Here is a 23,925-nt window from a genome sequence, read left to right as displayed (position 1 = left end):
GCCATGTTGAGAAGCAGGATATGAGTGTGAGCTCTGGAGCTCACTGAACGTTCTCCAGTCTGGGCTTTGCTGCATGGTTTGTAACCTTAGCCAAGTTTTGTGACCTCTCTATGCCTCTATTTACTGTAAATAGAGAGTAAGTTCCCATTTCATAATACTATTTGATGTTAACATGCGTAAAGGGCCACCACAGTGTTGATGTACAGTAAACACAAGCCAATAGTCCAGTTTTAGGTTAGCACAAAAGGCCTTAAAAAATAGGTATAGATGGCCCAAGAAGCCCTGGATTTTATTAATATAAGTAAAATGGTATAATTTGAAGTTTCAGGGCCAAAGCCTAGGAACTAGCTTGTCATGTTCTTGTAGGTCAGTGTGTGTGTGCTTTGTATTTCCTTCCTTGAAGGGGAGCTGCTTATAATCAACCTTGCATGGGTGCTGAGCTGAACTCCTCAGCACATCAGAGGGCAAAGAGGTGGCAGGAACTAGTCTCCTTCAGCCTTCTCAGCCTGTTGACTTGTACACACACGTCCCAGTAAACACATTTAACTGTTTGTTGAACATAAACATCTCAGGTTGTCAGCCCCTCAAGTATGTCAACTTACAGTATCTGATCACCCAGCTGCGTGTTAGACACACACAGACACGCAGAAATGGCATATCTGCAGGTACACAAGTGGTTACCGCCTGTTAGGGGTTAGATGCCCCCCACCCCCAATTCATATCTTGAAGTTCTAACCCCCAGTGCCTCAGAATATGATCACATTTGGAGATAAGGTCTTCAAAGAAGTGATTAAGGTAAAAATGAGTTTCTTAGGGCATGCCTTAATCCAATACAGCCTGTCCTAAGAGGAGATTTGCACACAGACAAGCACAGAGGGAAGACCACGTGAAGACACGGAGAAGATGGCTATCTACAAGCCGAGGAGCGAGGGCTCGGAAGAAACAACCATGCTGACACTTTGATCTCGGACTTCTGGCCTCCAGAATTGTGAGACACTTAATTTCTGTAATTTGCACACAGCTAGTAATGAGTCAGTGCCTAGCCCACCAAGTTTTACTGATTCTTTAATAGTGGCTCGGCTAAAATTGGGATCTCACCATGGCTACTGGTCTTTAAAGATCACACAGGAAATCTTTTCCCTTTGGGCAAGGCATATTTATTTATATACATGGTCTAGGGAGCTCGTATAAAACATGCCTTGGTCTTTGTGTTTTCTGCCCTGTTGAACCCAGACCCCCCCCCCCCCTTTTGTGCCACTGCAGACTTGCTGAGGCGTGGGCTGGAGATGACCAAGGTCCGTTACAGTCAGAGTGAGGAGAGAGAATCACTTAAAGAGAAAGGTACTGACTTTGGGAAAGTTTACTTCTAGAATGACCTACCAGTTAATAGACAACTTTCTGCCCTTCTTAGCTAACATGGTCTAGGGTGTGTGTGACATTTATAGTCTGGAATAGCAGTGGTATATTTTAGTTTAACATTTGTTTAGTCCTCAAAGGGCATTATAATAGGCTTTACCCCCATTTTATACATGTTGAAATGAAGTTCAGAAAATTTAACATTTTCTACCTTTTGTGTTGTGATTTGCTGCCTTGGGAGTGTTAGAATGTAAATATTTCTCCTCCAGGGTGCTCTTCCATGTTTATCTCATGCTGCTGTTCTGACAGCTCACTTCAGGTGCATCACACTGCTACCTACAGCAGTTGCATATTTGCACTGAGGTTGTGAAATGCCTTTTTATAAGTAGAAAACACCTTTGTGGGCCATTGTTCTTAATTGGTTAGAGACAACTGTCTATGAAAAAAGAGTTATTCAGAAGTGTGAGAGATGACATAATATTCTGTTAGGGACTTTTTCAAGATGCCTGACCCAGATAATGCTGTAGCAAAAAGAAAGTGCGCCAGGCTACTTTGCATCTGAAATTCCCAAAATGCAAATAGTGTTTCATGGCAAGAGAAAAGCAGGATTCATTCAGCACATACTCTCTTTGGGAAAAGAACATGTTAGATTTTAAGGAGGGTACAGTAGGGAGGCTCATATATAAAGAAAAACAAGTCCAGAAGCACACACACATGCAAAAAACAACGGGAAGAAAACGGTATGTCTAGGGGCCTATTCCTTTCTTACAGGTGTGGCAAACATGAAGGAAACAGTATTTTTAACAGTGAAGATGGAAGATACCCAAGTGTCCTGCAGAGGAAAATGGTGAATTATGGCACATCTATATTAAGTAACAATGCTACAAGAGGACGAGGTAACTTACGTTAAATAGATGCTGGAGATATTTCTGTGTTGTCTGTATGTATATATTAACATGAATTATACAAAGCCACTCCAGGCTGCCACTCCTTTTTATCATGCTTCCCTGTGCGGTAGAGTCTGGAGCTAAAACCTACTTCCCAGCCTCCTTTAGAGCTAAGATTCCATACAAAACCCAGGTTCCTCTGACCAGATGCTGCTGGGTGAGAGTTTGACTCGGAAGTGAGTTATGTGGAGAGACACGCAGGACCCGGGCTTTTTATTATGCTGGTGTGGATCTCACCAAGGGTGATGTAGATTTGGAGCTGATGGTTGTGGTGGATGCTTTCCGACGTGGCAGGGAGCTTCCTGATCATAGGAGCAGCAGCTGCACATTGCAGGCTCACTTCTGTGGTATAGGACTGGGAGTCATTCCTAGAATTCAGCCTAGACTCTATTTCAAGCCTTTTTAGTGATTCTATGAACTGTCTATACTGCTTTATAAATTCCTTTTGCTTAAACTAGCTTGAGGGCATTTGTCTATCGAGTTATCTGGCCTGGCTGGGTTTCATGGTAGTGAGAATTCAGCTATTGTTAGAGATGGGACGCAGAATTGTACTTGGCACTCATGGCTGAAACATGGGTTAGATCACCTGTGAACATATGCAATACAATGTGCCCATATCAATAAATTCAGCTGACCTAAACTGTTCCTCCTCTCCTGGTGTAGCATCCTCAGAATCTTTTTGACACAGGGTGTCCCAAAAAATGTATACACACTTTAACAGCTGATAGCTCAATTGATGTTTCTTTTCAGATTTAACCTATTGGAATTAATTATTATTCAAACTGTGTATACATTTTTTTGGGACACCCTGTATTCTCAAGTGTTAGGAGATTCTTGCAATTCTGTTAATATGCAAGTCTTCTTTCACGCAGTTTGACTTTGGAATTACAATTTGAGGCAAATTACAATTTGGTTTAGTCATAGGTCAGAGGCAGTAAGAGGTGGTAGGAGTTGTAAATGAAGAGAATTGGAATTTTATATCAATGTGGTCAATACAGGGTTTTTCAGGAAAGAAACACTCTTATTATATAAAGGAGCTCATTTTGTTGATGAGGGAAATCTTTTGGGTACTTGGAATCTCCTCATATATCACTCTTCCACTTTTTGAGTTTGCACTCTTTCCCCCAAAATACAATTTCCCCCCCAAGAAATCTGCTGAAGCTACGGATTCAGCTTGTGTTGTAAATCAGTAACCTGTGGGACCAGACTCTCCTGGTGTGTCACTGTATTAGCCTCATGGCTACAAGAGGGAAGACATTATTTTAGTGTAGTCAAGGATAATTCCCTGGTTCTCTGACCTAGGCTTGTGTCTGTTAGGCAGAGGGAAAGGGGGGAAAAAAGAAAAACTAAAATATATTAAAGACGTGTTTTGTGGTGTAACATGACCTATCATGAATAATTTTTTGTTTGTGCCCTGGAAGAACGTTCTGTTCTTTTGGATGGAATGTTCTGTATATGGCAGGTCCACCTGCTCTAACGAGTTAGTTTAAGGCCACTGTTTATTGATTTTTCTGTCTGAAGGATCTATCCATTGGTTAAAGTGGAATATTAAAGTCCCCTCCTGTTATTATATTGCTGTTTCTCCCCTTAGGTCTGTTAACATTTGCTTTATGTATTTATGTGCTTCTATGTTGGGGGCATAAAATTTATGAATGTTATATCCTCTTGTTGGATTGACACCTTTATCATTATGGAATGTCTCTTTTCTTTGATAACACTGAATGGCCTGCCACTTTTAACTGTTACCGAACAGTAGCACTAAGAACACGTCTAAGTCATGAGCATTAACTGGAGAACAGTTTGGAAGGTGTGCTCCCTGGGGCACCTGCTTCTGTTCATGGCCTACTCTGCAATCTTGGTCAAACCACAACCCTTCTGGCCTGGGTTTACCCATCTGTTAAGATTACAGGATTGTCTTCTTTTTAAGGATTATATAAATTACTATTTTACAAACTTAGATTACCTGCAACAGATGGCATATTTAAGGAATTATTTTTTAAAAACCTGTTTTATTACCCTTTCCAAGGAGACTTACACACTAAATGCTCGAACGGCAAGCATGAAGACTGGCCCTGTTTTGCTGCCACCACAGCTACAGAGAGGAACCTCAGGTAGTAGGAAATGATTTTTGTTTCTGTCGCTACACATGGAACATTTTCAGGCCAGCTTTTTAAAAGTCCAAGTTAAGGTCAAAGAAACAGGAAATTGTATGATCCTCATTAAGATTCCATTGGTGTGTCTGAGCTCCTGCTCCCAAAAGGGCCACTAATAGATGAATTTCTTGTGTTACCAAGAACAAGCCTCTCTCGTCTTCCAAATGCTTCATTTACTAAAACACAAATAGAGAATTAAGAAATTACCAGATCAGAAAATTAAAGGACTATAATATAAAGAGACTAAAATGTGAGCAGTAAGTTTCTCTACCCTACAGTGGAAATTTTATGAAAATATTAACACTTAGTAAATAGGAAAGTAACCAACTCAGAAGTTCAAGGTAATGTTCTGAATGAGGTTAATCATGTTTTTAAATGACTACTTTTTTTCATATTCTTTTACTTGTCCTGGATTTATCTAATAATCCACCTTGGTAACAGATGTCCCATCCCTTATAACAGGAGCTCTATCCTTCCATTATTCTACTTCTGAGAGTTTCCTATTTTCTTCTTTTCACCTGTCTTTGTATCATATATACACAGGACTCTTTGAATTCAGGACCCTTTTCTACATGTTGGGAAGATTCAGGAGTCAGATAGTGGGCTCCATGTTTACAGGACAAACCAGACTACCTCAAAGTAATAAATAAGCAGACAGGCTCTCAGGAAGGGAGGGGAGTAGCCTCGTAAGGAGAGGGGCTACTGGAAAGGGGAGGGTCATTCTTTGAGACCATGCTACATTTCCTTCCGGCTTTCCCATTAAGATCTTTCAATTTTAAAATTCAAGTTTTGTTAGAATGATGACATGTATATTATAGATTTTTAGGGAGAGTGGACGAGAGGGAAACATCGATTGCTGCCTCCTGCATGCCCCTTACCGGGGATCGAGCCCACAGCCTGGGCATGTGCCCTGACCAGGAATCAAACCGGCAACCTTCTGGTACACAGGACAGCACCCAACCGAGCCACACCAGTCAGGGCAAGATACTATTTTTAAATAACCATTTAAAGTAAAAAGACAAAATTATCGAACATTTCCAAATTACATTTGATCCTATTTCCTAAGCAGACTACACTACAGGATGGACAAGGGATCTACCTAATATATTCAAGCCACACATTCTGTTAGATGTTAAGAGAAGTATTCAGAAAAAGCAGGCGATTAAGATTCTTACCTGAAGAGACTGTGCTTATATCCCAGATCCGAAGCCCTTCTCTCTGACCTCCAAAGGCATAAATAAATGGCAGATCAGGGCAACAGGCAGAACAGAAGAGAACTCCCTTGGGAGGAGAGAATAGAAAGTCAGTGATGTCAATCTTTTATAGAGACCCTAATCTAGATCCCTAGTCCTGTCTACAAGAACCTATGATTTGAAAGGTTACTCAAAACCAACTCACCAGTATCTTTTTTAAGCCTCCTACAAAGGTAGTTCACAGTCACGTTGGAAATAATAGTACACTAGGAAGCCAGACGAGTTCAGCATGGTGGACATTCTGTGAGGACGTATGTATGCTTGTGACCACTCAGGTCTCTCATATCCATTATCAACAGTCTATTACAGATTTCCTAATCTAAGCTACTAAGTATTTTTAATTCTTCTTTTAAGCAATGATAGTGATGATACCAGAGGTATTATAGAACATATAAACAAGAAAAAGTATAAAAACTACTCAGTGAGATAATCACTGTTCATGTTTTGGGACAGGGTCTTCCAGATTTACTCATTTAAGCAGTTAAGCATTTAAATATAAGCATGAATGGTACTATAAAATTGCTTCTGTAACCTACCTTTCCACAAATATTTACATGCACATATACTTACATATATTCAATTTTAAATAGCACAGTGTTCTATGTCTGCAATTTAATTTATATAACTCAGTGCCTTGCACACAGTAGGTGTACAATAAATAACTGCTGAATTATTTCTAATTTTTGCCACTATATAGTATTTAATTTCAGTGTAGTTAGAACTAGTTATGCAAAGAGGTGATAGACTGACCCCAAAAGCTGTGGTGCCCTAAAGGCTCAAGATTTCCTGGGATGGTACAGACTTTAGGGTGAAAAAAATGTGGCTATTCCACCTATGTCCTAGAAAACCGTCTCCCTACATGCCTTGTTCTTACCAAGTAACTGTTAATCATGTGAGTTGGAAAAGGAACCAGATAGTCACTGACTTCCCCTCAAACTACCCTATGTCATAAATTCTCACGAAATCTGGCTAAGCTCAAAATTAACTTTCCCAACAAATCCATATTTAATGCAGTGATTCCTGGAGAGTGACAAACAGTACAGGTCAGAAACAGAAAACAAAGATGCCCAGGAGAGCCTTACCATTTTCATGTCCCTGGAGTGAACCAGACTTGGCCTATCTCCTAATATGTCCCAGATCTTCACATATTTGTCTGCTGATGCCGTCACGAGACAACCCTTGATTTGACTGCTGAGATCAAGACCTAAGGGAAGATTAGTTCAGAAACTGTGACTCTAAAATACAGATTTACTTCATTATAATTTAATAGAAATGAAACATACTATTCTTGCTCACCAGAGATTTCATCATTGTGTGCATTAAGTGTAAAAATTGGCTTATCTGAACGTGCATCCAAATTATATACAAAGCCGTCATCTGTACTGGCCTGGAAAGAGTAAAAGATGGCAACATTGTGCTATATGCCAACAAAATTAAACAGTGGGTAAACAGTATAAATTACAGTCAGCTATATACCTGACTTACCCGAGGAGCTTACTGAAAAGTAACGTGGACAGAAAGAATCTGCTTGTGGATAAGCTGAGTTCACTCTTAAATGGACTCATTCAGCTGAAATGTCCATTAGGCAGCTGGGTTTGAGTGGGAAACTATGGGAGTGGTATGGACTAGGGTTAGAGAGGTGGCAGTGCAGAAGTGGAAATAACATCCATGAGAACAGAGGGACACGCCCTGGGAATGTAGAATTAACAGACCAGTGTGTTGAGGACGGAGGCCTGCAGAGTGTGGCCACTAAAGTACAGGGTGAGGCGGAGCTCACAGAAGAATCGGGGAGGGAATGACAAGAATGTCGGGGAAGCCAAGGAAATTGGGCTTCTGAAGAAAGGCATGACGGATGCTGCCGATACTCCGGTGGGGCGCGCCAATGACACAAGCATGAGGCAGATTACAGTGGTTACACTTCCACGTCAGGGAGAAGAAACAAAGGAGTTAAGAACAGACCTAGTCAAGGGTGGGGGGAGAGCTGAGCCCTGTACAGGCCAAGACCAACAGCCAATACGGAGAAGGGAGAGAAAAAGGACAACTGATGTGGCCTTGACGGTGTCTGTGGATGGGGGCAGAACCAGGAAGACCGTCTCATCCTTGGAGACTAAACCGTTTTATTTTGATCACTTCCCATTTCCCTAAGCATTTGTGATTTGAGTACCCAAGACCATCTGCTAGCAGGTAACCTCAGGAGTGTGTGTGCTTGACTGCTGAGAGCCAAAGTACAACACAGCACTCAAAACTGGGCCTTCACCCCCATCTGGCGCAGGGTAGCTCAGCTGGGAACTGTGCGCCTCTATGCACAGAGCTGGGACTGACTGTTCTCAATCATTTCAGGAACCTTATTATAATTGTGCACATATTTTAAGAAAGCTGTTTTATAAAGAACTCTTTCCCTCATTTAAAAAGCCCTACATATTTATTTACCTTCGGAAAATTAGGAAATATGTGGATGTATCACAATTTCTTTAATTACTCTTCCCTTCTGGATGAAAGCTGGGATTTCATCTCTCCATGGATAAAATGTCAATGGAATCTTTGGCTGCTACATAGACAACTGTCATCCTACAGACACAGGGTGTTTACAGAAAGATCTTACACCTTTTTCCTGTCTGGGAGACAGTGCTATATTAATTAAATAGGTTAGCATTCTCATTACTAGAGTTCCATTCAAGTACTAGGACTTAAAGTTGGAAAACCATTAAAAGAATATTAGCCATGTTAAGTATTTAAAAACTATAAAATGATCAAAATAAAATGTGGCACACTTTGAAATGGCTGGAAATTAGCAAAATTATTTACGTTTACTATTTTTTGTGGCTGATCCATTCATTGTTGTCTTGTTAAAAACACCTTATTTCTTTTACCCTAACATCCACTATTACTACCCTAATACTTCACACTATTAATACAGAAAAGCTTTTCAGAGTCTCCCTACAACGGAATTGAAGGATAAGCAAAACGGTAATATGCACAGTCTTACCAAAAAATGACAAGGTGAAAAGTGATTCCAAGTCACTCTCTCAATCTGCCCGCTGAATCGCCACATTCGATGGCCTTCATCTGGACTTCGGCAATCATACAAAGCCACTGACCTGCGCACGTAAAGGCAAAGTTAGGGTTTCCAGAGTTCTGGTTCTCCTATATGTTTTAAGTTTATTTTTAATGAAATGGTAATAAAACACTCAGGATTCAATTATTTAAAGCCTAATTTGAGGTTCCAAAATAAAATAGAAAAGAGGAGTTGGTTTTTACTAACTGGTAGACTTTGTCACTTGAAGGGATTGGTGGCTCTGAATGTCACAGTGACCTTGACCTTCTCCAGGTCAAATCCTCCACTTACAAGATGAATTGTCTCTATTTCCAAAAGACCAGGACAATTTCTAACTTTCCCTTCCCCAGTAGTGCTCAGAGCCAGATAACCCATGTTTTCTTACTCTCTTCGAGGTTACTGGGTTGGGAGAACCAATGGAGATTTTTCTAATTTTGCATGAATCTCAACTAAAAATGTAAACACATCACTCTTCAAAAGGACAAGGAATTACAATAAAACTGGGTTTCTGTCTGTACTATCTATCTTTCCCATCTCCAGACCCAATCTCTGAAAAGCAGCACACGTGACTGGAAACTCCCCTGTAGTAGGCTAATGGGCCCAATTCTTCACCTCTCCCTACAGCCATGCCCCCAGTCAGTGACGCGGGAGTTCTTCCCATAAAGGCACAGTTCATTTCTCCCTCCATGTCATCTGTTTGGCCAAGAGAATACGACATAAGTGTACTAGTTCTGAGCCTAGGTCTCAAGAGGCCTTGGCATCTCTGCCTGAGCTTTCGACGTCGCCATGACCTAGCCTGCTGTTCCCAGGCTAGGGAGAGTCTCCCCAGCCCAGCCTAAACAAACCAAGATGAGCAGAGCTACCACTGAATGCGGAACAGATTAGCTCAACCTTGCAGAGGCATATGAAATAAATGTTAACTGTTTCAAGTCACTGAATTCTGGGATGGCTTGTTTCACAGCAATTGCCAACTCAAATCCTCTAAAAATCAAAGCAGTTGCTAGTTAGGAACCACTTTTTTTTTTTTTTTTAAATTGATTTGAGAGAGAGGAAAGGAGACAGAGAGAGAGAGATAGAAACATCAATGATAAGAGAGTCACCGATCGAGCCTGCAACCCAGGCATGTGCCCTGACCAGGAATCGAACCCCGATCGCCTGGATCCCAGGTCGATGCTCAACCGCCGAGCCACGCCCGGCCGGGCAGGAACCACATTATTATGACAGAACCACATTCCCTTGCAGACTGAAAGAACTGGACTTGGAAAGGGCATAAGTATTACTAACAACTTAAACACACAGGTGCCTCAGCAGCACATTCTCTCGGAGCATTCAGTGGTGCTTTCTGAATCAGCTCAAGAGGGTAAAAACAGTAGCAGTAACTGCTGGAATGCAACGCTTTCTTACTTATCGTATGATCCAGAAATCAGAGTCTGTGCTTCAAATGGATGAAACTGCAGAGTCTGGACCTAAAGGGAAAAAACAAATGAATTGGTCTGCTCAGTTTTGGTAAAACTGCCTAATACTTGGTGAGAATCAATCTGGCAGTGCTCCTATAAATTTTTCTCTTTGAAATTTAGTAGTATTTAAAGAAACATAAATGCACTGCATGATCAAAAGGACAAAACATATTTCCATATAAAGGCTGACACTTAAGATGTAATACAGCATTCCCCAAATTGTGTTTGGCATAATACATATGTCCCGCAAATGTTAAAATACATTCAGAAGAAAAGAGGGGTGTGGTCAAACATATCCGGGCAGCTCTACATGCTGCGGAAGCCCCACAGGGTGCATTTTAGGAACCTCTGCAAACATCTTACAAAGCAGGAATGTTCCTAGTCACTGCATCTTTCTGCACCCATTTTTGCATCTCTGAGATGGGTCATTATAACTGTTACACAGGCCTTTGTGCAGATTCAATGAGCTAGCATGTTAAAACAGTCTGTAACTCACAAAAAGCCATTTACAAATATTTGGGATTACTTGTAGCCAGTATTTGTCTCAGATTTTTTAGAATCCCTTTTATCCACTAAGTCATCATACCTTATCTGTGTGCACAGCAAGGCTAGCCGCTGGTTTCCCCAAAGACATATCCCACAGAATCACCGTGTTGTCAGCTGATGCACTTGCCAGCACATTTCTGAGAAAGGGAGGAAACAAATCACGTATTCTTTTCAAGATCAAGAGCATTAAATGTAAGAATTTCACTTATAATAGCATGAAAAAGAATAAAATACTTAGGAATAAACTTAAAAGAAATTCAAGACATATATTAGAACTATAAAAGACAGTTAATAGCCGAAATAATCTTGAAAGGGAAGAGCAAAGCTGGATAAAATCAGTTTCTGATTTCAAAACTGACTGAAAGCTACAGTAATCATAATGATGTGGTACTGGCATCAGATTCCCAGACCAGGATGAAGCGCTCAGAAATGGACAGCTTCCTGCAAAGAATGACATTACAGCCCTGGCCCGGCAGCGAAGCTGGTTAGAGCGTCATCCGGATACGCCAAGGTTGCGGGTTCAATCCCAGTCAGGGTACATACAAGAATCAACCAGTGATGCATAAACAAGTGGAACAAATCGATGTTTCTCTCTCTCCCCCTTCCTCTCTCTGTAAAATCAATTAAAAAAATGATTCACACTATACACAAAAAGTAATTCAAAATAGATCACAGACCTACTAAATGTAAGAGCTAAAACTATAAAACTCTCAGAAGAAAACAGGTATAAATCTTCATAACCTAGGGTTACGCAATGACACCAAAAGTATAAACAACAAAAGAAATTGGACCTCAACATGAAAAACTTTGTGCTGCGAATGATACCACCAAGGAAGTGAAAAGAGCCCAGCTGATGTGGGTCAGTGGTTGAGTGTCAACCCATGAACCAGGAGGTCACGGTTCAATTCCTGGTCGGGGCACATGCTGAGGTTTCAGGCTCCATCCCCAGAAGGGGGCCTGCAGGAGGCAGCCGATCAATGACTCTCTCCCATCGTTGATGTTTCTCTCTCTCTCCCTCCTTCCCTCTCTCTCTGAAATCAATAAAAACATATTAAAAGAAGTGAAAAGACAACCCAAAGAATAGGAGAAAATATATTTAAATCATGTATCTGATAAATGACTTATATGTAGAACAACGATTATAAACCTTTTTCATGTCAAGGCATGCGTAAACTACTAAAATTCTGAGGCACACTGAAAAATGTATTTTTTGCCATTCTGACAAAAAAAAAAGTGTAATTTTGATTCACTCCCATTGGATGGCTATTGTTGTTTGGTTGTTGTCATTTTTTTTAATTTGACAATTAAGGGAAAAGAGGTCAGTGCCCCTCACTAAATAGTCAGGTATTGCATATTTTAAAAATTCTTGCTATACACCAAATGAAAATTGCTAATCTAGAATATACAAAGCACTTTCAACCGAATAATAAAGAGAGAAGTAAAACAATCAGAAGATGAGCAAAGGGTCTGAATAGATACTCTCGGGGGAAAAGCTTCATGACAATGAATCTCGCAACGATTTCTTGGATATAACACTGAAAGCACAGGTAACAAGGGTAAAAATAAATCTGACTACATCAAAATTAAACTTTTATGCAAAAAACACTATCAGCAGAGTTAAAGGCAACCCACTGAATGGGGGAAAATATTTGTAAACCATAAATCTGGTAAGGGATTAATATGCAGAATACATAAAAAACTACAGCTCAGTAATAACCCAAACAACCCAATTTAAAATGGGCGAAGGATTCAATTGCTATTTTTCCAAAGAAGATATTCAAATGGCCAATAAGCACTTGAAAAGATGGGCAACATCACTAATCATTAAGGAAATACAAGTCAAAACTACAGTGAGATACCACCTGACAACCATGAGGCTGGCTAAACAAAAACAAAGTAACTGGTGTTAGCAAGAGTGTGGAAATGGGACCCACATGAGAATACAACACGCTGCACCTGCTACAGAAATAGGACGGTGGTTCCTTAAAAAGGTGAAAACAGAATGACCTGTGATCCAGCAATTTCACTTTTGGGTACATTTACTCGGACAAACCGAGAACAGAGCCTCTAACAAGTCCCTGTACCCTGTTCACATGTGTGAACAGCAGCAGCGTTACTCACAGCAGCCAACACTTGGAAGCAACTCGTGTCCCCTGACAGATGGGTACACAGAATACGGTATGTACAGAGTGGAATGTCATTCAGCCTCAAAAAGGAAGGGAATCCTGCATGTGCTACAACATGGATGAGCCTTGTGCTAGGTGAAATAAGCCAGACACAGGAGGACAGCTACTGAACAATGAGGTACCTGGAGGAGTCAACTCAGAGACAAAAAATAGAATGGCGGTTACGAGGACCTCGGGGGAGCAGAGAACGGGAGTTATTGAGTAACAGGTGTACAGGCTCAGTTTCGGAGGATGAGAAAAGTTCTGGAATGGCACATTTTAGGTTACGTCTATTTTACCACAATTAAATTATATTTTAAAAACATATGGATGAGATTTTGTGAAAATTAAATGGAGAGAGGAAAATGTGTTCTGTGAAAACACAATTCTATGCAGCACATGCTTCCTTCCCAGTGGTGTAGGGGGACGGCCCTCGCTCACCAACTTTGTGATGAACACCTATTATGGGAAGGGCTGGCAGGGGTGCAGGGGTGCAAGGACACAGCACAGCTCCTGCCTTCAAGCAGTGTGTACTGCAGGAAAAGACAAGACAGACAGGTACACAAAGACCTGCAACACGCTACGTAGGCAGGAGGCTGAACCACAATGGTTACAGCCTTTAATAAATCTTCAACTGGAATTCTTTTTACCTGATCAGCTTATTCCAAGAAAGGTCCAAGACAGCATCGGTGTGCCCCTCTGCTGAGGAACTCTGTAATTATTATTTAATTTAATTACTTTTTGTACCAAAATCTCCCCAAAATAAAGTTGATGTTAATTTGAAAGATTCTTAAGATTATTATTGACCTTAAGCAGAACTGAAGACTAAGAAAAGGAAACCCCTTGTCTCCACGCTACTTTAGAGAAGAAACTGTAGTGGTTCTTAATCTACATGATGTAATTCTACAAATATCAACCTCCCTCCCCAAAACTGAACAGTTTAAAAGCCACAGGAATTAATACATGGATATTTAGAATTCAACATACTAAAGGCTAAATAGAAAAATTTTAAGTTCAAAACTAGCATATTCGTGTGAATCGTCACTATAAAGGAAATCAACCCGAGAGTAAACTGTTTTGTGTAAGGACGAATGTGTTAACAGGTTTTATGCAGAGAACAATTTTTCCTTTGATGAGCTTTTTGAAACTAGAAACTGCTGTAACTTCACAACTCTGGCCTGTTCCAGCAGAAGTGTCCAATTGAAAGTGCCTGATCCTGTCCCCCTTCCCCCAGCCCCGGGAAACTGTCCTGTCACTAGTTTAAGTACCTGGTAACCGCTCACCTTCTTTCCTTTCTTCTTCTTCTTTGACAGCTTACTTCCGAGGCTGAAGACGGGCTCTAAAGAGTCCACTATATCCAGGTCCCACACTTCGATAACGGGGGTCATGTTCCCCACAGCAATGTAATTTCCTACAGGAGGCAATGATGTAGCGATGACTTCAAAACTGCTTCTTTCTAGCACTAAAGCCTTGTACATAGTATGTGATCAGTAAATACTTGGTTAAGGATGAGTCAAAGTAAAAAACACACAAACTTCTAATGAAATACACAACACTGTAATTAAGCAGCAGCTTAGAGCAATTTCTCTTTTATTTGCATACACATCCTCTGAATGTTGTTAAAATGCAGATTCTATGCAGGAGGTCTTGGATGGGCCTCACCTTTGCATTTCTAACCAGCTCCCAGATGATGCCAATGCTGTGCTGCTAAGTTCTTGGGCCACAAAGGCTCAGAGTAACAAGGGCTCAGTCTCTTGGTTCCAGGGTCCTCACTTAGCTAATGAGAACAAAAACCCCTCCTGCCTTCAGGGGCTGTTGTGAGGATGCCGATCTGATCAGGTCAGGAATGTGAACAGCTTTGCAAATGAGATGTAAGGTTATGAGTATTATCAGACTTTACCCTTATTAAGAAATAGGATGAGGCAACCAGTAGTGTGCAGCTTTGGCTAAAAAGTCTAACATAAGAACCTAATTCTCTCTTCATTTTGGTTTTAGTTGGTGTTTCCTGAAAAGGGTCTTGGCCCTAAACTCTAGCCGAGAACATCAGACACATCATGCCATTTTATACTGGGTTTTTAATGAGACCATCCCACAGTTCTGCAGCCCAAAATGCTTTCAGGCCCTGTTCTTCTGCCTGTCTAAAGTGTAGAGACACACAACCCAAAACAATTATGTGATTGTGTTTTAAGAATTACATTAGGCCCAGCCGGGCGTGGCTCAGCGGTTGAGCATGACCTAGGATCCAGGAGATTGGGGGTTTGATTCCCGGTCAGGGCACATGCCTGGGTTGCGGGCTCGATCCCCAGTCGGGGGCATGCAGGAGGCAGCAGATCAATGACTCTCTCATCATTGATGTTTCTATCTCTCTCTCTCTCTCCCTCTCCTTTCCTCTCTCTGAAATCAATAAAGATATATTAAAAAAAAAAAAATTACATTAGTACAACTTTATAATATTAACTTCAAAAAACATGAATAATTCTGCAAACCGTCATAGAGAATACCTAATTTATGCGGCTAGGAAACACACACAGGACTAGGAACCATTGTGCAATCTAAGTTTTCTAATTACCGGTGGAATTGTCCGGGCTAGGATCGAAATTCAGCCACTCCACACTCAGAGGGTATGCAGACAGCAGTATATCATGGTGTACATAGAAAGACTCTTCTTCTTGATTATAAACTGCAAAGATTGGGAAAAGAGACTTTACCACATCAGAATAAGAAATTACATCCCACTCAAAAGAACACACTCTCCATACTAAACCTGCAGGTGCCACATGCTTAAAAGGAGACACATTTGATGACATTAAAGGATGTTCCCGAGTTGTTACTGCTAGACGAAATATCTGCATGTCTATATATTGCCATCACCTGGTGTGGCCCAAAGGGGAACAAGAACACTGACAGAGAACTGACACCTGCCTGAACACGCCACCTGCATGCTCACGGGCTGAAATGCTCCCACCTCCTGGTTCACCCATTACAGAAAATAATCCCTCATAGTCTCCATAAGGAGCACAGTCATGCGCCACAGAACGACATTTCAGCCAGCAACAGGCCAGGTTCGCCGGTGGTCCCATAAGGTTATAATGGAGCTGAAAACTTCCTATCGCCTAGTGACGTGGTAACTGTCACTCGCTGCAGTGCAACCCATTACTCACATGTCTGTGGTGACACTGGTGTAAACAAACCTGCACTGCCAGCATAAAAATACAGCACATACGTTATGTACAGTAATGTACATACTTGACGATAATAAATGACTATGCTACTGGCTTATGTACTTACCATACTATACTTTTTATCATTACTTTAGCATGTACTTTCTATTTATTAAAAAAAACTCTGCTGTAAAATAGTGAGCTGTGTTAATCCAGCAGCAGCCTCATAGCACGTGTTTACTGCGTCTCTTAATAGCATCTCCTCTTGCGCTTGATGTATCTCATGTTGTTTTGTTCAGTAACATGCCGTACAGGCTTGCAGCCCAGGAGCAACAGGCTGTCCCATAGGGCCTAGGTGTGTGGTAGGCAACACCACCGGGGTTTATGAAGTGCACAACCACAAAACCCCCTAATGATGTATTTCTCAGGATGTATCCCCCTCATTAAGCAGAGCACGACTGTAATTATTATTTTATCTTTTAAAGGTCTATTTGGTTGTAAGTCAAGAAGAACAAATTAAAAACAGGACTGAAGAGAAATAACTCATATTTAGAAATCTAAATGCTTGGCAAAATTACTTCTTTAATATTGAAAAAAAAATTATGAAGACCAACAATGTAAATAAAGCTCTTGAGAACACTTTTTGGGCATATGGCAACTGTAAGACTTAGCTCCTTCATTCACAATTATGTCAAGGAGCAAAAACACTGTTAAACTCAATGACTAAGAAGTCATTTAAAAATTACATAATGAAATACTGATAAACTAGAACCCAAATAATCAGAAATTTCCCCAAAACATGCTTTTTGTTAGAAGAAATGTTAATACTGTAACTCTGGCTTTGACGCAAGTAGGAACCTCAGCTATGAACAATGTATTCAGCCTACTTTTTTTTTTTTTTAATCGTTACCTGAGGATATTTTTTGCATTGCTGACGCTCTGAGCCAAACCAGCTAGGGCTTCCGATTACATTTTAAATAAAAATGATAATGATGCTTTAAAATAATCTCCTAATTTTAACCATATCAGATCAACATTCAGATAGGCTTTAGAATGCAGTTTTGAAAATATTCTTGAATAGACATTGCTGGATAATTTGGGGTTTCACACCAAATCCAAATAAAATATACCTTTAACAACCTAACTTAGAATTAAGTAGGAAAACAATTGCTTTACTTTAATTTCTAGATTCCTCTCTGATACTCACTAAATTCAAAGGAACGACCACAATAAGTTCTCACATGAGAATGTATAAAAGTCAGTGATGATAAACTGTAATAGTTTTCATTCTTTTAAAGTTAGAATTGATCTTTTAAAAATTTCACCAACATGGTCTTCATGTGAAATGTACGTAAGAAGTTTGAAGATAATTAGGAGAATGATTTCACGCTGAAATAGCTGCAATTTAAAGCTGTTTTAATTTTATAAATAGATCATGATGGAACACGGGATAAAAACAGCCTACTCAATAGACTTCCTCAAGGCAGCCTTAAAGACTGTGAAGAGTTACAGAAATTCAACCTAATGACTGCACAACTGCTTCTTCCAACAGGCCTTAGCCTAATAATCTTGCTGAAGCTTCAAAATTTTAAGACAGATGAACAGAACATAGCTGGGGAAGGAGAGTATCTGGGCAAGGATGGATCTGTCTGAGGATGTGTGCACAGAGAAACAAAAGGGCAAGAAAACAGTCACTCAGTTAATGTCTGTTGATTAATATCAACATTAAAATGTGTGACTTAAAAATTCAAGTAAAAAAGAAAAACATTCCCTGTCCTGGGAATGTGACCAAGATGTTCTGGTTCCTCAGGGGAAATGTAGGCTTCTGAGTAGGATTTTTATGAAGAAAATAAAATGTATTGCAAAAAGAGAAACATCTGAAATGACTCTGGGGGAAAAAAAAAGAGCAGGATAAAAACATGTCTGTTGAGTATACTCTTTGCCACACAGAGAAAAGCAGCTAGAAAGGAGACTGGAGTAAAAAGCCAGGGGAACCAGTTACCCGTGGGTGATGGGATTGTATTTTTCCCTTGTGTTTCTGTATAGTTTTACATCCAGGTTTTCTCCAATGGAGGGAAAAAGTGAGAAACTAACAAAAATGTTTAAGTGAAAGATTAAAAACCCTTGTTAGAACCTTCCAGGAGACCTGTTTCCATAAGTTAAGTAAGATAGCAAAGTGACATGGGCTACAAGTGTCAAGGCACAATAACCAGGAAATCTGTGGGTTGTGCAGAATTCAACCATGTAACAAACTTCCATGAGAGGGTAGGATCTGATGCCTAACCATTCATAACAGCAGCTTTATGGTTACTATTTTAATATCCCTAAAATAGACTAGAATCTTTGGTAAGGGCTGTATTTCACTCACCATGTACCTCTAAATTGCACTGGTCCTGTTCAGCTCTGCCACAAACTATGAGATTGTCACTGGGCTTAATTAAGAAATCTTCACGTTCATATTGCTCCTAAGTGGAGAGAGAAAAGTCACTGACTAGAAGTGGATACTCAGTGAGGTTTTTCAAACTCTGAAGAAGCATAATTAGAAAAGCCACATGAATATTTACCGTATCTTTCAGAGTAACATAAGGATCTTGGTCATTACTCCCATAGACTGTAAGACCCAGGAGAGATTCACCAAGAGTTTCAGTATCTGTAAGAATTCATAAACTGAAATGAACACAACAGTCATTTTGACAAAAGCATTTTTTCTGAGGCATTCTATTTTTAGACTTAGATCCCACCTCTTTTCATAACTAGCTCTGGAGCCTCCATAGTTGGAAAAGGAAATAGTGGATAATAATAAACAGGAGTTTAAAAGCCATTTATATTTGGCATTGGAATGCACACTTGATAGTCCTGGAATTCATAATCTTCCAATAAAAGAATTAAAGTGTGAAACTTCCTTAGAAGGTATCTAAATTCTGCTCAGGTTCTCTAGCTCCTTGTAATCTTTATTTAAAAGTGCTACAGAGAGGAGGCTGTAAGGCCCTGGAAATGAAATTATCTTAAAACAAAGACATCAATACAAAGTAAGAGTTACCTGGTCAATTAAAATTAAAAAATGATGGGTTTCACAAAGTTAAGTGGGTTTCTTTATGGCAAGATTTCTCAGAACCTCCAATATGGTAATTTGCCTTATGAATCTGAAAGGGGTTATTATATGCTTTTTTCACTAATGGAACTCTATGGCATATCTGCAAGAGTGACAGAGAGCTGACCCCAAGTAACATAAAACTCAGGAAAAGGAAGATACCCTTAACTGTCAGGGGAAGCTGCTTTAAGGAGGCAGAACTAGTAAACATCCGATAGGCAACAGACACAGGGATTTCTACTAGATAGACAGTCACCGGCAGAGTGTGGAGAAGGGTAGGAGCCTCTGAATGCTGCCTCTTCAGGTCGGGCTCTCGCCCTCTCTGTATTCCCATGGCACTGCCCTAGCAGGACAACCACCACTGAGTCCAGTGGAATAACTATTCTCTGCATCTACTGAAGCATAGTCAGTCTCAAACTTCAGAAGATTCCACTTATAACTATTCAACTTTCTGAGGGTGAAAAAGTGATACATGTTTACTGGAAACTAGCTAGGCTAAGCTATAATGTTTAGTAAGTGTATTAAATTATTTCAAATTAAAATATTTTCAGCTTATGATGGATTTATCAGGATGTAGCCCTCTCATAGACTGAGGAGCATATGTACTAAAAAGAATGAAGGCTTCAGAGGCAGATAAAGTTGAAGCCTAGCCCCTTTATTCTCCAGGTGTGCGACACTGCAGTTATTTCATCTTTGTAAGCCTCAGTTTTCTCCTCTGTAAAATGGAGACAATAATTCCTCTCTCGTTGCAGATAAAAGAAGAATGCACTATAGGTTACTATACCCACTAGTTGTAATAAAATAAAATATATAATACTAATTTTTTTTTTCTTTAAAGATCTTAGATTGGTGGGCTAGAGCTTATTTTCTAAATTAATTTAGGAAACATGCTGTCTTTCTAAGCCTTGAGCCAGATTATGTGACTGACATAAAAAACAGCAAAATCTTGAAGTAAAGCTCTGGCGCACTAGAAGCATGATCTAATGCAGCGATTTTCAACTGGTGTGCTGTGGCATGCTTGACCGCTACAAGCATTTTTAAAACATGCAATACCTGACTATTTAGTCAGGGGCACTGACCTCTCTTCCCCCCCTTAGATAAAAAAATGACAACAGCCAACACAACAATAGCAGTCCACTGTGAATGAATCAAAATTAAACCTATTTTTTTGGTGTGCTGCAGAATTTTCGTATCAGTTTATGTGCCATGAGATAAAAAAGGTTGAAATTCACTGATCTAACATACCGAGTTTGCGATTAAATACCAGTACAGGCGCGTGAATTCTAACCTGGGTCGCCTTCCTCATCATATTTATCTAAATCGTACTCGGCCAGCTCATCGTCATCCGGTGCCCTATCATCCTCTGGGTCACCGTCCTCCAGGGGCTCCCTTGGTCGTGCCTGGGTACGTGCACTATGCATGCCATCTTCTGAAGGATCGCCTGTCTCCTCTTCATCACTGCCACCTTCCTCTCTATGCCAGGAAAGAAAGAAAGTTGCCCAAATGGCGCTCTTGCCATCGTTTAGATTCACATCCCGCCCGACTTTACACAAACATCACCGTGCCCATGCTCACCGCAATTTCTCCTTTGCTTCAGCAATGAGACGTTTTACTTCGTCTTTACTAAGCTCTACCTACGAGAGAGCAGACGTTTCATTATGATATAGTTAAACAAACCACTGTAAGTCTGTGAATTAAAAAGAAGTTTGCAAACTAATGTAAAATATAACTTTAAGAGACGTAACCAAACATCAATCCAGACCCTCTAAGTTAACGTAATTGGAGTTTTCACAGGTTCTTACAATTAAGATCCCTTCCCACCTGAAGCTGTTTAGAAAAATCACCTTCAGTCTACTCTCTCCCCAGTCTTTCCCAAAAGGACTGACTCATACAGACTGGCTTCTACGGCAGCCCACCTGATTTCCTTCTAATCCCCACTCCTTCTCTCCATTTCCCTGCGGATTATTCCTAAACAAACCAGCCTTGCCTTGGTCCTCTGCTCGTTTTCCCTGTTATCATCTGCAAGTATTCACTCATCATGCTGTTAAGTTCCTTGCAAAGCTCATTCATTCTCGACTAAAACTACCACCTCTGAACTGATTACTCTAAACTTTCCCTTCTCTAGCCCTAAACTCCAGTTCCATTCCCCCTACTGCCTGTAACTCTCTCCACTTGTACATCCTGCTCAAAACTGAGGTCATTCTCTACTTCAAAGTTGGCATTCCTCACGTAATCAATGCTTCAGTACCTGTAAGAACACCCTCATCACTACTAACTGTAAGCTCCTCGAAGACAGAAACCGACTTGTCACTGTGTGCTTAAGCACATAGTTCAGTGCTCAGTCCATGGTAGGGATGCTTGATGACAGATGATGAATGAATGAGTCACCCAGTTTACACCAAAAAGCGTCTAGTAATACGGAAACCCTCCTGAGGGTTGACACTCCATTGCTGGATAGCTCCAGAAATTAAAGGTTCTTAAATTTAATTAAACAATACTTATTTTTCTAATTTCTCTTAATGGTCTGAGTTTTCCTTTCTGGTATTTTATAGATAAATTCAATCTCTTCTTTCTATAAACTCTTCAAGCAATGGTTACCAAATTTGTTTGCACATTAGAATCATGTGGGGATCTTTTAATGATTTCAGGCCACACTCCAGACCAATTAAATCACAAAACTTGGTAGTAGGGCACAGGCATCAATATTTTCCAAAGTACCCCAAGTAGTTACAATTGTAGACATGTTTGGAAATCAGTCTTCTAGTATCTGAAAGGATATATGTCCCTTTTTAATAACAAGTGTTAGTTCCCTTAATAACTTTTTTTAAGTTATTGATTTGAGAGAGAGACAAACATTGTTTTGTTGTTGTGCCACTTACTTGTGCATTCATTGGTTGATTCTTGTATGTGCCCTGACCTGGGACCGGACTTGCAACCTTGGAGTATTGAGATGATGCTCAAACCAACTGAGCTACCTGGCCAAGGCGCCCTCAATAATTTTGAATGAGATAATTTCCAGTCCCTATTCTAGACATGTGCCCTGAGTGTCTACTGTGAGCCAAACACCAGAGAAACTAGTGCCCTGAGGAATTCACATCCACTGAGGCTATTCCAATCCCTCGTTACTGTTAATTTCACATCCCAGCCACTTACATTTCTATCACTTTTCTAATCTCTGCCATCACTGGCCCAATTACATTCAAACCAAGCCCCCCCTTTCCCTCCCCTCCCTTCTTTCATAGCACTTATTACCACTGACATATTACACACAGGCAACTCCATACAGGCAGGGACTTCTTTTGTTTATGCCTACTCCAGGACCCTGAACAATGCCTGGCTCGCAGAAAGCACCTAGTAAGTACCTGCTGAATAACAAGTCATTTTCACCTCTGTTCCAGACCCAGTCTCTGACTCCTGCAGGTTTTACCTTCCTGTGTCACGTCTACCTCTCATCCCCACTGCCACTTCGACATCTCATTTGAATTACTGCAAGAAACTCTCCCAGCCTCACGACATGTAGTCTCCACCCCAGTATTTCTATACCACAGCTTCCATCCTGTAGACTCCCCCGAACGCCGAGCACAGGAGTGGAAAGTGGAGTTTCACACATGCTTCCGACTCCCCTTATCCTGAAAACGCACTGGAGCGTGGCTGAAGCTGTGGTGTTGTCAAGAAAGCTTTTGGGAGGGTGTGTTCCGACTCAGAGGACCAACCTGCCCCCTTCCAGTCCAGGAGGCTCAGGTGCGCGCGAATCTGAGGGTAGAGCTTACCTGGGGGGCAGGGACCGTGAGGAGGCGCAGTCCCAGACGCCCTACGTCCTCGGAGCCGCAGCCCGAGTCACGACAACCTGGCCCACACCGACTGCACCCGCCCAGTCACAGCAGCCGGCCCGGCCCGCGTCTCCCGGGTCCGGGTTCCCCAGCTCACCGAGGACACCTCTACCTGTGAGCCACCAGGCCTCACCTTGTCTGGCGTCTCTTTGGCCACACCGCAGCGGACCCAAGCCACGCACGTCACCTGGCGGCTGCGGTTCATGGTCCTCGGCTCAGGGACGCCTCAAGCCAGAGACCCGGTTGCAGCGAGAGCGGGAACCTCGCGGCGCCTCAGCCAGCACGCTCCGGGTCCAGCACCGGGACGCTGTTCCCGCAGGGCGCAGGCGCGGACGCTGTTTCCGGCGTCGGCGTCGCCCGCTTCTGACGTCATTTGGAGGCGCCGCGTGGGAAAGGGGTGGGGCAGGGGTTGGAAGCGGAAGCAGCCCCACGTGGGGCGCGGTGAGCGGTTTTGGGGCGACCTGAACGGGCGTTTCAGCACCGCCCCTTCTGCGTCGGTGTCTGCAAGCTGCACGGAGGCAAGAAATAAAATTGGGACTTTGGGAGACAGAGGCAGATTTCCACCAGCATTTATTTTGCCTACAGTTCCATAGACTCCAAGCTGATCAATGGCAGAGGTTTGTGGGGGTGTTTTTTTAAAAAGCTTTCTCCAAAATGAATTTATCCTTTTAAGGAGAGACTTCTGTCGTTACATTTCATTACATTCTTGGATGTCACTTTTTCCCCTGAAAGCATTTAGCACCTATTATAAAGTGTAGAGTCGCAGCAAACACAAAGTGCTTGTCATGTGCGAGGCACTGTTCCAAGTGCCCTGTTTTTTTAAATTTTATTTTTTAAATTATTTTAACCTTCACCTGAGGAAATGCATTGATTTTAGAGAGAGAAGAAGGGATAAAGAGAGAGACACGGAT

General features: G+C 41.2%; 1 protein-coding gene across 1 annotated transcript; it reads right to left on the bottom strand.

Annotated features, from left to right (window-relative positions):
• Positions 1 to 1,138: 1,138 nt before the first annotated feature.
• Positions 1,139 to 23,360, bottom strand: PWP1 (PWP1 homolog, endonuclein). The gene is made up of 15 exons (XM_081127347.1): positions 23,148 to 23,360; positions 20,760 to 20,818; positions 20,473 to 20,657; positions 18,658 to 18,743; positions 18,462 to 18,558; positions 15,502 to 15,612; positions 14,216 to 14,343; positions 13,583 to 13,644; positions 10,808 to 10,904; positions 10,169 to 10,230; positions 8,696 to 8,807; positions 7,006 to 7,096; positions 6,792 to 6,913; positions 5,632 to 5,737; positions 1,139 to 4,632 (listed from the first exon to the last, which is right to left on the bottom strand). Exons 1-15 carry the CDS (start codon positions 23,217 to 23,219, stop codon positions 4,523 to 4,525), a joined length of 1,500 nt encoding a protein of 499 aa, XP_080983473.1. The 5' UTR covers positions 23,220 to 23,360; the 3' UTR covers positions 1,139 to 4,522.
• Between the last annotated feature and the right edge of the window lie 565 nt (positions 23,361 to 23,925).

Source organism: Miniopterus schreibersii, assembly GCF_964146895.1.
Source record: "Miniopterus schreibersii genome assembly, chromosome: 2".
In the NCBI taxonomy this organism is placed as follows: domain Eukaryota; kingdom Metazoa; phylum Chordata; class Mammalia; order Chiroptera; family Miniopteridae; genus Miniopterus; species Miniopterus schreibersii.
Note: the sequence above shows the minus strand (reverse complement) of the source record. Positions and strands in the feature narration are given on the sequence as shown.

What these genes read in the sequence shown, in the direction of transcription:
- PWP1 (XM_081127347.1), bottom strand. Translation starts at nt 23,219, where the DNA reads ATGAACCGCAGCCGCCAGGTGACGTGCGTGGCTTGGGTCCGCTGCGGT. An exon ending in ATTTCTGGATCATACGATAA is followed by an intron (nt 8,808 to 10,168) that starts GTAAGAAAGCGT and finishes TTACGTGCGCAG; the next exon opens with GTCAGTGGCTTTGTATGATT. An exon ending in ACACAATGATGAAATCTCTG is followed by an intron (nt 6,914 to 7,005) that starts GTGAGCAAGAAT and finishes ATCTTCCCTTAG; the next exon opens with GTCTTGATCTCAGCAGTCAA.